Genomic DNA, 15,293 nt, shown 5'->3' with positions numbered 1-15,293 from the left:
AGGCAAGGCACGTTACTGGAAGCTACTAGTTCAGATGGAGATGGAAAGAAGCAGCAGGTTTGTGTGTGTGGCTGGCAAAAGATAACAACAGTAAAGGGCCTCAGAATCCACCAAGGGAGGAAAAAGTGTTTGGCAGAGGGAACACAGGGACCCCGCATTGATAGCTACTTCTTAAGAAGTGCATTAAGTCAGTCGGTTGAAGTCCAGCGACAGGAGTTAACCCACAGTTCGCAGGACATCAGCACCCCTAATGTTGAGGCAGGTGCAAGCACTGAGGCAGACAGAGAGGCCAGCCAGCCAAAAAGGGAGAAAATTAGCGGTCAGAAAGCAAGGATCAAATGGCCAGGTGCATCAGATATTAGGCAGTGGGAGGACATCAATAGTGATTTGGTTAGTGTACTAGGTAGACTTACAGCGACGGCGGAGAGTAAGTTGGAGAAAATGGGAGATCTTATTTATGGTTATGGTAAGGAAAGATTTGGTGTGGCTGAGAAACAGAAGAAGCAAGAGGGACAGGTGGTTAGATCGAGGCGTCAGCAAGAGATCGATAGGCTCGTACAGGAGAGGAGACTCCTTAAGAAGCAGTGGAGGAAAGCTACAGTTGAAGAGAAGGAAGGTATTGATTGTTTACAGGCAGATGTTAGGAAGCGATTGGCAGCATTAAGAAGGGCGGAGAACATTAGGAAAAATAGGAAAAGGAAAGAGCGAGCTAGATTAGCATTTTATAAGGACCCATTTAGGTTTGTGAAGTCACTATTTAGTAAGGAAAAGAATGGTAGCCTCACGGTACCAAAAGAGAAGCTTGAGGAGTACTTGGAGGAGGTGCATAAAGATACGGACAGGTTTAGAAAGTTGGCACTACCCTCTGATATTCCACCTATTGGTGAAATAGTTAGCCAGTGTGATGACAGCCCACTAAGGTGGAAAGAGGTTCAAGAAGTGGTAAGACGTGCAAGAGCCTCTTCAGCCCCGGGACCTAATGGGGTCCCCTACCGGCTGTATAAGAGTGCACCAGATGTGCTGAGGTTCCTGTGGAAATTGATGAAAGTAGTATGGAAGAAACAGGTTATTCCCAAGGCATGGCGCAGGGCAGGGGGGATTTTTATTCCCAAAGAGAGGGACTCGTTGGAAATAAGCCAGTTTAGACCAATTAGTCTGCTTAATGTTGAGGGGAAGATTTTCTTCAGTGTTGTGGCACAGAGGTTGTCCAGTTACTTGGTGAAAAACAGACTAGTTGATACGTCGGTGCAAAAGGCTTGGATCCCCGGCTTCTCTGGATGCTTAGAGCACACCAGTATGATTTGGCACCAAATTCAGTTAGCAAAGCAAGAGAAGAGAGACCTGCATGTTGTATTCTTAGACCTGGCTAATGCTTTTGGGTCAGTGCCACATAGTTTGTTATGGGAAGCATTTGACTTCTTTAGAGTTCCAGGTAGTATAAAAAACTTAGTCAAAACCTACTTTTTAGACATTCAACTCTGCTTTACCACAGCAGAGTACTCTACAGCATGGCAGCAGCTGGAGGTAGGCATTATGGCAGGGTGTACAATCTCTCCACTAGCCTTTACAATGGCAATGGAGGTCATTATTAGGGCGTCCAAATGGGTGGTAGGTGGAGAAAGGCTGCAAGGAGGGCTTCGCCTCCCCCCAATCAGGGCCTACATGGACGACATGACGACAGCAATATCAACCACTCCTTGTACCAGAAGATTGCTGGATAAGCTAAATAGCAACCTGCAGTGGGCTAGGATGAAAGTGAAGCCTATTAAATCCAGGAGTATTTCTATTGTTAAAGGAAAGGTAGTAGATAAGAAGTTTGTTATAAATGATGAGGTAGTTCCCACAGTGCTGGAGAAGCCAGTGAAGAGCTTGGGAAGATGGTATGATGCAAGTCTTAGTGATAAGGCGCAGTTTGAAGGGTTGAGGCAGGAAATGATTCAAGGCATTTCAAGCATAGACCGGTCAGGGCTACCAGGGAAGTTAAAATTGTGGTGTTGGCAATTTGGTTTACTGCCTCGGCTAATGTGGCCGCTGACGGTGTATGAGGTTGCCCTTTCAAAGGTAGAAAAGTTGGAAAGAATGATTAATTCATTTATCAGAAAGTGGCTTGGTGTCCCACGCTGTTTAAGTGACACAGCCTTGTATGGGAAAGGCATTCTGGAGCTCCCAGTTCCCAGCTTAACAGAGGAGTTTAAGTGTGCTAAAGTTAGACTGGAAATGACTCTTACTCAGTCAAAGGATCCAGTGGTTAGGAGTGTAGCGCCTACTATTAAGACAGGGAGGAAGTGGAAGGCAAAAGAGGCAGTGAAGCAAGCACAGGCAGCTCTTAAACATAGGGATATCATAGGTCATGTACAGCAAGGGCGTGGAGGCCTAGGGCTGTGTGCAGGGAAACCTCTGTGGAGAAAGGCATCATCAGTGGAAAGGAGAAAGATGGTAGTGGAAGAAGTACAGAAGCAAGAGGAAGCAGTTAGATGCTCGAAGGCAGTGTCGCAGGCTAAGCAGGGTCAGTGGGTGAACTGGGAGAGTGTGGAGAAAAGGAAGTTGAAGTGGAGAGAGCTTTGGAGCATGGAGGCCAGCAGGATTAGATTTATGTTAGGGGCTACTTATGATGTGCTGCCAACTCCCCAGAACCTAAACCAGTGGGTAGGTGAGGATAATGCCTGTCCACTGTGCACTTGTGTCTACACGCTTAGACATATTCTGACAGGTTGTAAGGTTAGTCTTTCCCAAGGACGTTATACCTGGCGTCACAATCAGGTACTGAAATGTTTAGCAGCTGCAATTGAGGAAAAACGGGTGAATGTAAATTCCATGGCCGTTAACAGAGAGAATAGATGTATTAAGTTTTTACGGGAGGGAGAAAAGGCTAGACTATCAGGCATCAGGCATAACACGGGACAGCTAAGAGTAGGAGGAGCCTGGCAGATGAGAGCGGATTTAAATGGACAACTGGTTATTCCAGCTGAGATAGTTAGCACTCGACTACGGCCAGATCTGCTGTTGTGGTCTGAGCCAGAGAAAGTAGTCTATTTCATAGAGCTGACTGTCCCGTGGGAAGATAGAGTTGAGGAGGCTAATGAGCGAAAAAGAGCTAAGTATGCAGAGTTAGCAGCAGATGCAGAGCAGAATGGATGGAAGGCTTACGTCCGCCTGGTAGAATTGGGCTGCCGTGGATTTGTGGCAAAGTCGGTGATTGCTCTGCTGAGTGAGCTGGGCATACGAGGAAGGAGCCAGAGGACTGCGGTTAGCAATATGTCCCGGTCAGCAGAGAGAGCGAGCAACTGGTTATGGGTGCGCAGGAAGCATGCTAGCTGGGGAACTAGCTAAGGTCAGAATGGCCGCATGTAGGCCACGGTCGATTTGTTTGTTACGCGATTTGTTTGTTTGTTATGTGTTTTCGGCCCGCAGCAATGGGGCGAATCACGGTAGATTTGTTTGTTTGTTATGTGGTTCAGTCCGCATCAACGGGGCGAATCATGGTAGATTTGTTTGTTTGTTACGTGGTTCAGTCCGCATCAACGGGGCGAATCACGGTAGATTTGTTTGTTACGTGTTTTCGGCCTGCATCAACGGGGCGAATCATGGTAGATTTGTTTGTTTGTTACGTGGTTCAGTCCGCATCAACGGGGCGAATCATGGTAGATTTGCTTGTTTGACTCGTGGTGATTAGTTACTATATTAGCCTAGTTGTTGATAGACATCGAATGGTGAGGGAAACAGGGTTGTGCAGTGGCGGCGTGGAGGGGGGTGACTCCAGGACGCTGGAAGTCACTGTTAAGCCTTCTCGAGGTGTCGTGGGCCTAACTTAACAAAACATCGGTGAAGGGAGGTGCCCACTTGAAAACTCCAATGATATGCTGCATACTGCTGTTGTCTTCTTGTTACGTGGTAGCTATTGTTAGCTGCTGAGCGGGCCATACAAGCCAGCAGCGTTTAGTTAGTTTATGTTTTACAATGTCTGAACTATGCTGCTCAATGGGCTTACAAGCCAGCAGCTTTTACTTAGTTTATGTAGATTATAGGTTAATTGTCATATTATATGACCATAGGTTTGGTAGGGTCTCTTAGCTGAACAGGGCCTCTAAATGTGTTTTGCCTGGGATTTTGGCACAAGGGATTATAACATCTTATCCTGTGTATTACTAAATGCCATAGCCACACCATAAACACTGTGACACTTCTAATACATGGCTCTCAAGCAGTGATGTTTTTGGCAGCCATTTTAGATTTAGTCTTAGTCTTTTGGACGAAAATGCTACTATAAGTTTTAGACACATTTTTGTCATTTCTGTATGTGATGGTTTTAGTCTAGTTTTAGTCGACGAAAACTCAAAAAGGTTTTAGACTAGTTTTAGTCAATTTTATGTCTTGCTGTTTGTTTTCTTTTTAGTTAAAAGAAAAAAAAAGAAAGTTTTTTCACCAATAATTACAATAATAAAGGAATGGTTTTAGACAGACAAGTTTTCCACCCAACAGCAAATACTTTCTGATCTACTATAAGGATTATGCATTACACACAGATAAAATGGTAACAGTGGAATCAATGTTCATTACTCCAAAAAAGCCAAGAACAAAAACATTCTTAGTTAGCAGCACAACCAAGCTAGTTTTAGCCTGAAGTTAGCGCATTTTGCGCCAGGAGTTATGTGTTACAATGACCAAGTCAAAGTGATCTACACACACTGTAAGTGGCCGCTTGAGCAGTTATTAACGACTCATCCATGTAACGGGGTCGGAACTGTAGTTTTGTTGTTTATAAAAATAAATAAAGATGAATATTTGTCTTGCTGTTTGTTTTGGAGTTGCAACAGATAAATGTTTTAGACTAACATCTAAATACATTTTTCAGTGGCACGCGGTCTACCCGCACTACCTATGCGATCTACCGGTCGATCGTGATCGACGTAATAAGCATCCCTGCCGTAGATCATCTCATCGTTTCTGACCACCAAGGCCCTTGCCGCTACCACTAAGGTCCATCATTTAGTGTGACTGTGACGGCAGGCGTGTTGTGCAGAATGTGCACAGATGCTGGCGTGATGCCATGTGGTGGGCGTGACCAAACAAGGATAGGATGCAGCACCATTGCTGATACTTTTTAGCTTTTGACAGACAATAGGCAGAAATGTCATGCATTTTGAAAGTCTGACAGACCACTCACTAACATTTTCGTCCAGTCTCGTCTCGTCAACGACAGCTTACACACGTCTAGTCATGTTTTAGTCATCAAAGAGCCATGTTTAGCTCGTCACTGTCTCGTTATCGTCATGAAAAAAGGGGCGTCAATGAAATAATTACGTCATCGTCATCGTTGACGAAAACAACACTGCTCTCAAGCAGCAAAAAAATCAAACAAACACAAAACGTGTCCACTAATAGAACTGCAGATATAGCCTATATAATCGGCACCGTCAACAGCTTTTAATAGTACAGCTGTTGTAAGATAGGATTATACATCCGGGAAAAAAATTTTATGCGGTATATCTCCGAAGCATTTTCCCTGTATAGCAGCTGGTCTTTAGACACTGAAATTCATCATCTAAATTGCTGATGTGCGGCATCCTTCTCTCTGTTTCCACAGGTAAAGTTAATTGACTTTGAGTAGTTTGACTTTGAACCGTTCCTCTGCTAGTTTAGCGGATGTCTTTCAGATGAGTGTGCATTGCAGTGGTACATTTGTTCTATTTCAGGACTGACTTGCATATTGTGCATGTCTGGCTAGAATGGGCTTCATTTTTAGTGATGTATTTCCACATACTTGATGAACTGCTGCTAGTTTGCTGCAACTGACTTGGCTCCTCACCTGTCTTCTAGGAGGCATCTGTGTTGTTATTGTCACGTAGGCCTGTCACGATAACAAATTTGGCTGGACGATATATTGCCCCACAATTTATTGCAGATAAACGACTATTACTGTCAACATTATTTTGAGATAATTTTTTCACTAATGTAATGATAATGGCATAATAATGCAAGTACACCCTTTCAAAAGCAATAACCTTTTATTTCTCAAGAGTAGTTAACATTGTAATTTGAATGTCAAAAACTTTTAAATATCCTAAATAAATAAAACAAACACAAAAAACAACTGCTTGTCAAATGTATGTAGCATTTCTCAAAATGCTGACTTTTCAACTGTATTAAAAGGCTGCATTTCTATTGCAATTTAGTGAACTACACTCTCTGTGAGCGCACACCATTTTGCGCGGTTTCATTTATATTTACTTTGACGACCAAACGCCTCAGTGAGTGTTGACTGTCGGGGCGAATGCTCCTCTGCATCTCGAGCTGCAGTTTTTTTCCCAGCTGGGAAAACTGGACTGGATGGTTGTGTTTCAGGTGCGCGCACTTCTTTCAAACAAATACAATATACTGGCTCGTCCGTGTTAATGGGCTCACCTTGTTTATTCGGTTTAAATCCGAAATGTTCCCACACTTGGGCTGTGGCATTCTTCTTTGAAATCATCCCTTTTATTCCTTCAAATTTCTACTTGCGTTACCTTACTCTCTACTCCTCACGAGGCTTACTTGCTGCACTCTCTGTGTGTGTATGCTCGTGGCGCCGACTCCCCCCACTGAGACAACTGACAACAAAGAGACTGGATGACTGACAGACTCTATTCCTTCCCCTATTGAGCCAATGCGTCCAGGTGCTGAGACCGATGCACAGAGTGAACCCTCTTGTCATTCAGCCTGTTTGGTAGAGAGAGACGAGGAAAACAAACAAGCATGCACATGGCAATATATTGTAGCCGGCAAAATATCGAGTTCGTTTTCATTTATCTTGTGATGAATTGATTTGTTGATTATTGTGACAGGCCTATATTGCCGTAAAATATAGAATTGTTGTGTACTATACTGTTTTGTACTACAACTAATAATGAAAAAATGGGAGACCAAGGAGAATTGCAGGTGTGCATGTATTGCTTCTCAACTCTGGAAGAGATTCTTTACACGTGACTTACGACACGGGGGCGTTCTGAAGCCCATCTCTGAGCTGGAAGGCAGAATCTCTGCTTTACATCAAATTATAAATTAATCAGAATTCATGGACCCCATGTATCCTTGCGCGACTGCATTGTCAGTCTCAAACGACTCTGTTGTCGTCCTGGGCAAGAAGTCTGCTCCTCTATCCACTGAAGAACTTGATAAAACTGTCCCCGCTGCTACCACTGATGTCTCTGCTGACCACTGGGATCACCGAGGAGCCAAGCCAAAGGTTCCACTTGGACCAACCTCCACCCCCGGTGAATGGACCGTTGCCGGCAGAGGCAGACATGGTGGAAAACTCCTCAATCGCCCCCACCCACCTAAAGCCCGCAAATTGTCCACGTCCAACACGTTTTCCAGCCTAGAGGAGCAGGAGCAGGACCCCCCTTTGCCCCCATCATCTCTTGCCCTGGAGTCTGAAGGCCCCTCCGCTGTGTCTCCACTCTCCGCTGTCAGGCCCGGCCTTCTCATCTCTCCCGCTGCCCGCTCCCGGCGGCGCTCCTCGGCAAAAATACACTTTACCCCTTGCCCCAAAAACAGGCCGCCGACTAAGCCCCTGTCCTCTCAGCATGTAAAACCATCTTCACAAAATTACCCCGACTCCTCACCGTCACCGTCGGCCATCAAACACTCCATCTCCCACGCCACTTCTCCTCCTCCAGCGGCTGCCCCAACTCCTCTTTTCCCTCCGACGGCACTGATTCTCGGCGACTTGCTGGTGAGAAACATCCGTTTCTTCAATGTCATTACCCACTGCATTCCCGGGGCCACAACTGTTGATATCCTGAACAAACTTCCCAGTCTCTTAACGTCACTTCCATCGTCCATCACAAAGATAATTGTCCATGTTGGCACATGTGACACCAGTCGCCAGCACTCGGAGATTATGAAAGCCAATTTTATTCGTCTGTTGGATCTCCTCAGCAACAGCGGTAAATACATTTTCATCTCCGGCCCTATCCCCAAGTCGGGCCGCGGCCCTGAGCCTTTCAGCCGCCTTCTTTATCTTCACACCTGGCTGCAGTCAATGTGCGGCTCATTCAAGATTAACTTTATCCATAACTTCGACTCCTTTTGGTCCCGCCCCTCTCTGTTTTCACCCGACGGCCTCCACCTAAAAAAGTCCGGTAGCCGCTTGCTAGCAGCTAACATACAACATGCCGTCTCATACCAGCTACCCCTCCGTGCGTGACCATTAACATCATTATCATCACCTGGCCTTTCAGCGCTCCCAGCCCAGCCCACTCAATACAATCTAGCACTTTCAATCAGCGCTGATGCCCTCTCACGGAAAGTTGTTAGAACTACTCATCCTCCACACTCTTCCTCACCCTCCTCTTTGTGTGAGTCAGCAGTTGCCACTGATCTCACCAGCTCCCCCCGTAGGCCATCCTGGCGCAGTACACTCCCTATCTGTACCATCATATCCTCCAGCAGGCCTGTTCTGCCTTTATCTAGACAACCTTTTAACCATAGTCTACTCCGCTGTCCTCCACACAGAGTCTCTGGTCGTATGTTCAACTACAACTTTTCAACTCCTGACTCTATCCCATCCATCTGGTCCTGCTCACGAACTGCAACTTCCTCATTACGTCATCACAACAAACGACAAGTGCAGACTCCGGCCAGCTCACCATCCTCATCCTCCTGGACCTCACTGCAGCTTTCGACACCATAAATCACACCATTCTCCTCTCCCGCCTTGAGTCCTCCCTCGGCATCACTGGCACTGCACTCTCCTGGCTCAAATCATACCTCTCAGACCGACAACAATTCATCCACATCAATAACTGCACCTCCTCCACTGTTCCTCTGTCCCAAGGTGTCCCCCAGGGTTCGGTGCTTGGTCCTCTCCTCTTCATACTTTACCTGCTCCCCCTTGACAACATCATTCGCCACCACGGTCTCCATTTCCACTGTTGACGTCCAGCTTTATATCTCCACCAACTCCATCACTCCCGCCACTCTTTCCACTCTCTCCAATTGCCTCGCTGACATCAAATCCTGGATGCAGATCAACTTCCTCAAACTAAATTGTGACAAATCAGACCTAATCATTATCGGCCCCAAATCCCTCAACAACACCACAGACAGTTTCCGCCTCACCATCGACAACTCCACCCTGTCTCCATCCCCCAACAGCCGCAACCTCGGAGTCATCTTTGACAGTAACCTCTCCTTTGATCATCACATCAATCAAATCACCAGAACTGCCTTCTTCCACCTCAAGAACATTGCCCGACTCCGTCCATCACTCTTCTTCTCTGCTGCTGAAACCCTCATTCACGCCTTCATCACTTCCAGAATTGACTACTGCAACAGCATCCTCTATGGCACACCATCCAAAACTTTAAATAAACTTCAGTACATCCAAAATTCTGCTGCACGTCTGCTCACCCACACCCGCTCCCGTGATCACATCACTCCTGTCCTCCAGAAACTCCACTGGCTCCCAGTTCCACAGCGTATACAGTTCAAAATCCTCCTCACACACAAAGCCCTCCATAACCAGGCCCCTTCCTATCCCACTGACCTGCTCCATCGCCACAATCCATCCCGCAGCCTCCGTTCATGTGACGCAAACCACTCAAACCACTCAAGACCAAGCATCGAACCTGGGGCGACAGAGCCTTCTCTGCAGCTGCCCCCTCCCTCTGGAACTCTCTCCCCAAACACATCCGCGACTGTACCGACCTTCCTATCTTCCTACCTTCAAATCTCTGACAAAAACACACCTTTTTAAAATTGCTTTTAATGTTTAGCTCAGTTTATTGTGTTTTTGATGTTATATTTCACATTGTTTTGCTAATTTGATGTCCTTTTTATGTAGAGTGTCTTTGAGTATCTTGAAAAGTGCTTTTAAATAAAATGTATTATTATAAGGGACAAACTTAGGCAGTCAATGCACAACATATCCCTTCCCCTTTACTTTTGATGTTCCTTTAACGAAAGTAAACATTTCACTTTTAACAAACATGTAATGGCTGTAGAACATTTGCCTGAACGACGGAGAGAGGGTAGACTACCTCAATCCGGACTGAACCCAAAGGGGATTATTCTGCCCCAGTGCAATGGATTAGTCACTAGACTACAAAGACAGTCTATCAGGAGGTCCTCTGTTTCTCCTCAGGTGAGCACCTTATCTCCAGCTGTTAAACTCCGTAACTTTGCTTTTGCTCGTCTTTCCATCTGAGCTCTCTGTTGATGGTGCACAACCTCTTTTGTCTTTTGGGCTCTCAGGAGGTCAAGTCGAGTGCGGAGCTGTCTCTTGAGCATAGACGAGGCAGAAGTCACCGCATGAGGTGTGCTTCGATATGACAACAGAAAAGCAGTGAGACGCCGGTTGAGGGACTGTGTGCCTTGAGAGGACTTGAGAGCTTGCTTCATGGTTTGTACAAATCTTTCAGCAAGTCCATTTGTAGCTGGGTGATATGATGCAGACTTGATATGCTGAATACCATTCTCTTCCATGAATGTCTTGAACTCTTCAGACATGAGTTGTGGGCCATTATCGCGAACAAGCTGTTGTGGTAGGCCAAAACGGCTGAAGATAGATCTTAACTTCTCGATGGTTCTCTCTGAGGAGGTGCTCTTCATAATGGCAACTTCTGGCCATTTACTATGAGCGTCGACTACCACTATGAACATGTGGTTCTCCAGTGGTCCAGCAAAGTCGATGTGTATTCTTTGCCATGGTTCTTCTGGCCAGTCCCATGGATGTAATGGCGCCGGCCATTAGAGGCTTTAGAGGTTTCTCAGTTTCTGTCAGGCAGAATAGGACTTTGCTTTCTCCTCTATAGCTGCATCCAGGCCTAGCCACCAGAAATAGCTGTGTGGAATTACTTTCATCCGCACCATGCAAGTGTCCAGTGTGAAGCTCAGCAAGCACTTTCTCTCTGAGGGGCGGTGGAATGATGACACGATAGCCCCACAATAAGCATCCAGACCGAACTGAAAGCTCATTTTGTCTCACCAAGTAAGGCTTCAAGCTTGGTGTCATCTCTCTTCCTCTGCCATGAGTGACAATGTCTGGGTCAGTGCGAGTGTATTTCTTCACATGCGTCTAGGTTACTGGAGCTGCCAACACTTCTTTGAAGTAGAAGATCTCAGCTTATGTGGGCTCAGAGTGTGTGACAGGCAATGGGGGAGCCTTGAGAGCCCGTCAGCATTCTGGTGCTGATCTGACTGCCAATACTTGATGTCATACTGGTGGGTGGACAACAACAGAGCCCATCGCTGCATATGACTGGCTGCCAGCGACGGAATGCCAGTGTGAGGACCAAAAGATGGAGGTTAGAGGTCGATGGTCTGTCAGTAATCTAAATTTTCTGCCGAAGAGATACTGATGGAATTTCTTGACTCCAAACACTATGACAGTGCCTCCTGCTCAATCTGTGCATAACTGCTTTCTGCTTTGCTCTGTGTCCTCAGTGCAAAGGCGATTGGTCTCTCTTCTCCTGATGGTATGATGTGAGACACGACTGCACCCACCCCATAAGGCGAGGTATCACATGCCAGCTGTAGTGGTAATGTGGGGTCAAAGTAGGCAAGGGCCTTTGACTCTGAGAGGGCCATCTTCACATATCTGAAAGCTATCTCACATTTGTCTGTCAGCTTTGTTTTGTTAAAACAAAGACATGGACGACTCATGCAGAGGCTTCAGTTTATCGGCAATGTTAGGCACAAATCTTGCATAATATGTCAGCAAACCAAGGAATGACCATGTTCACCTGACCATGAACATTTTTTGGGGATGGAGCCTCCACGATAGCCTTCACCTTTGATGGTGCCTTGTGGAGACCCATGCTGTCGATGACATGTCCTAGGTACTCGACAGATGGTTGGAAAAACTCACACTTGGTTTTCCTGACTCTCAGACCATATTCCTCCAGTCTTTGTAGTGTCGCATCCATATTCTTCAAGTGCAACCGTTCATCTGGTCCTGTGACGAGCAGGTCATCCAGGTAGCGCTGGACTCCAGAAAACAACTCAGGATGTGGTCCATGGCTCTTGAAAAGGGCCGGAGCAGATGTGATCCCAAAAGGGAGCCTCCGGTACATGTACAGGCCTTTGTGTGTCACTTTGGTCAACAGCTCCTGTGACCCTGCATCCACATCTATCTGAAGATATGCTTGAGATACATCTATCTTACTAAACTTCTGTCCTCCAGCCAAACCTGAAAAGAGGTCATCAGTGAGGGGTAATTGGTACTGTTTTACAGTCAAGACAGGGTTGACTTTAAAATCACCACAGATTCTTGGAAAGCCATCTTTTTTCATGACTGGGACAATGGGGGTAGCCCATTCACTTGTGCTCACAGGTTCCAAAACTCCACTCTTCAATAGTCTGTCTAGTTCTGCCTCGACTTTTGGGTTTGATGATGTATGGAACAGGTCTAGCTTTTAGGCACTTTGGTGTGGTTCCTGGTTTTATTTTCAGTTTAACCACAATGTCTTTCATGCTGCCAAGTTCTCCATCGAAAACTTTAGGGTGCTTTTTTAAGATCTCCTGCGGAGTCCATGTGTCTCCATCCATAACCACAAACACCTTTTGTCAATTCAGTCTGATCTTTTTTAACCAAACGATTTCCTTCCGTACTCATGGGCATAGCAGTGGGGGGAAAAGGGGACCTGACTACCCAGGGCCCGAGCAGGGAGAGGGCCCATGAAAATCCTTTTTGTTTTTGAATGAATGAATTGGGCCCTCCAAGTAATTGGTGTCACAGTGTATTTCAAATATATTAATAACATCAACTGAGAGAATGAACTTTGTGTCCCAGCCCTCCCAACATATTATTCTGGGGGCCCCCTCTTGGAGACGCAAAATGGTTTAGTCCGCCCATAGACAGCAGCCGGTGACAAGTACGTCAGTGAGCACAGATTGAATGACCTGGAGGCTAACTGTCATCATGCCGCCCAAAAAACAGAAATCAGGGTATCAGAAAAAGAAAGAGCGGAAAGAAAAAAAAATAGGGCAGAATGAGGGGAAGCAACTGTTAACTGCTTTCTTTCCGAAAGGTGAACCGAGTTTACTTGTTGTGTAACTGCATCCATTTATGAGTTAATGATTACCTGTAACAATCATTCCTTCAAATTAAATTAAGGATTTAAAGTGGTGTGGGTATAGCTGAGCAGCAGAAAACTGACCAATCTCTGTACAAAGTGTATGACCGAAGCCTGTCTTCTAAAATTATGTCAGATAGTCAACTAAATGTGATATTAAACTAGGAATCCTTGCATTTTAGTGCAGCCACATTAGATGGTCCTACCTCAGCATCCCAGTGGAACTCAAACTTTGACGAACCCACTCCAAAACCCTTTAAGCTGTTCAGAAGTGGACTCACTCACATGCCTAGGACAATTGCCTTTCTGCATGACTGGTGTTCACTTCAATCTCCTTTCCGCCGTGGAGATCGCTCCTTCCACCACATCCTCAAAAGTGAAAACGCTTGCCAAAATACAGACGTGAGTGGGAAGAGGCACTTCCTTGGCTGGAGATGAGTATAAGGCGAGTGTTTTCAGTGGCGCACTGTTGAACACAGAAGACCCAAGCATCAGTGTCAAAGTTCATCATATCCCAATCATCTCCTGAGACCGATAAGGTATGGGACATTATTAGGGGTCCATGCAAGGAGTTGCAGGATCCCTATTGATTTTGTTGCGATTTTTATTATTAGGGGTCCATAAAACAATGTTGCATTTGAAGTGAATCCAATCACCCTGACAGTAACAGCAGGTCACACTACAAAATAAGACATTTCCTGATCTCAATAGGTGGCGCTACAGTAATTCTATGAATATTGACATATGGATGTGTGCAGTAAGGGACCATTAACAATACTGTAAAGTTTGATGCAGTTTGGACAAAGTATGGCCGAATTACAGCAACTTCCTCTTTCATGGTGAGTCATGGAACTTTGAGGGGCCAGAATGGCCATGCCCCTTCAATGAAAAGTCACAAATTTTTGATATTTTCCTTCGCCTTATCTTTATAACTTATCTCCAACTTTTGAAGTTAATCTGAGCCAAAACGTAATTGGCTTATTACATCGCCACCTAGCTGTAGGCATGTATATTGACACCTTGGCAAAGTGAAATGCAAGGACTTCTACCAAGTTACCAGGTTTGATGCATTTCACCCTTGCAGTTTGTCCTGGTCAGAAACTTTTAGCTAAGCAGAAAAAAGAGAAGAAGAATAAAAATTGCAACAAAATCAATAGGGATCCTGCAACTGCGTTGCATGGACCCCTAACTAGATGATTGCAAGCAATCATAAATGGGTCCATGTCATGGCAAAGTCATTCCGCAGAGGCATAAGCGTTCAGGACATGGCCTGAAAGGAGGCAAAGTATCTGCGGCGGAATCCTTTGGCTGACAAGTGAATGAGAGTCAGGAGGGTCAGACCTGACAGGAGATCAAGTGCCAACTGAGTAGGAGATAAGACTCAAATATTTACACGTCACCAGTAGCGCCCTCTATCGACCGTATTGCATAATACTTGGTGGGCTTGTAAGGAGTCATCCACAGATTAGTCCATTAGAACCAGGACAATGTAAGGAATCAGATGGAGAAATAATTGTGTTTCTAGGGCACACGGTTCTCGAGGTATGAGCCAAAACATAAATTGGCATATTATAGTGCCACCTAGCTGTAGGCATGTGTATTGACACCTTGTCAAAGTGAAATGCTACGACTTCTACCAAGTTACCAGGTTAGATACCCTTGCAGTTTGTCCTGGGCAGACACTTTTAGCTAAGCAGAAAATGAAGGCAATTAGAAGAATACAAATCGGAAGAATAACAATATGGATCCTGCAACATCGTTGCATGGACCCCTAATAAAAATCGCAAAAAATCAATAGGGATCCTGCAACTTGTTGCATGGACCCCTAATAAAATAAAATAAAAGTAAAAGTGTCACCACATTATAGAATACTAAAAGCCATCCTAAACAGATATGTTTTAAGTTTTGATTTGAAAAGGCTCAGGTCAGTAATGAAACACATGTTAGTGGGGTGCTTATTCCAGAGCCTAGGTGCAGCAACTGAAAAGGCTCGGTCACCCCAGTGTTTCAATTGTGACCTGGGCACTTCCAACTAGAGTTTGGAGAGTATGTGTCAAACAGGTACAAAATCTGTTTGACACATACTCTCCAAACACAATATATTCTGTTTTATCCGCATTTAAGTGTAAACAATTTTGGGCAAACCACTGCTTAATGCCCGCAATGCAGTCAAATAAAGTGCTCCGTGCATTACCAGGCTTCAGTGGCAGATAGATTTGCAGATCATCAGCATAACAG

General features: G+C 45.4%; 1 protein-coding gene across 1 annotated transcript in view; it reads right to left on the bottom strand.

Annotated features, from left to right (window-relative positions):
- Positions 1-11,361: 11,361 nt before the first annotated feature.
- Positions 11,362-15,293, bottom strand: part of LOC311488054 (obscurin-like protein 1) — a gene marked incomplete at both ends in the record, with an annotated part of 30,505 nt that continues 26,573 nt past the window's right edge. Inside the window, 2 exons of the mRNA XM_084544557.1 lie at positions 11,362-11,607; positions 11,724-12,169. Coding sequence (XP_084400683.1) covers positions 11,362-11,607; positions 11,724-12,169 — 692 coding nt within the window. The remainder of the gene's footprint in view (positions 11,608-11,723; positions 12,170-15,293) is intronic.

The sequence above is a fragment of the Chelon labrosus genome (genome assembly GCF_963514085.1).
Source record: "Chelon labrosus genome assembly, chromosome: 5".
Classification (NCBI taxonomy): domain Eukaryota; kingdom Metazoa; phylum Chordata; class Actinopteri; order Mugiliformes; family Mugilidae; genus Chelon; species Chelon labrosus.
This window is presented reverse-complemented; position numbering and strand designations above follow the sequence as displayed.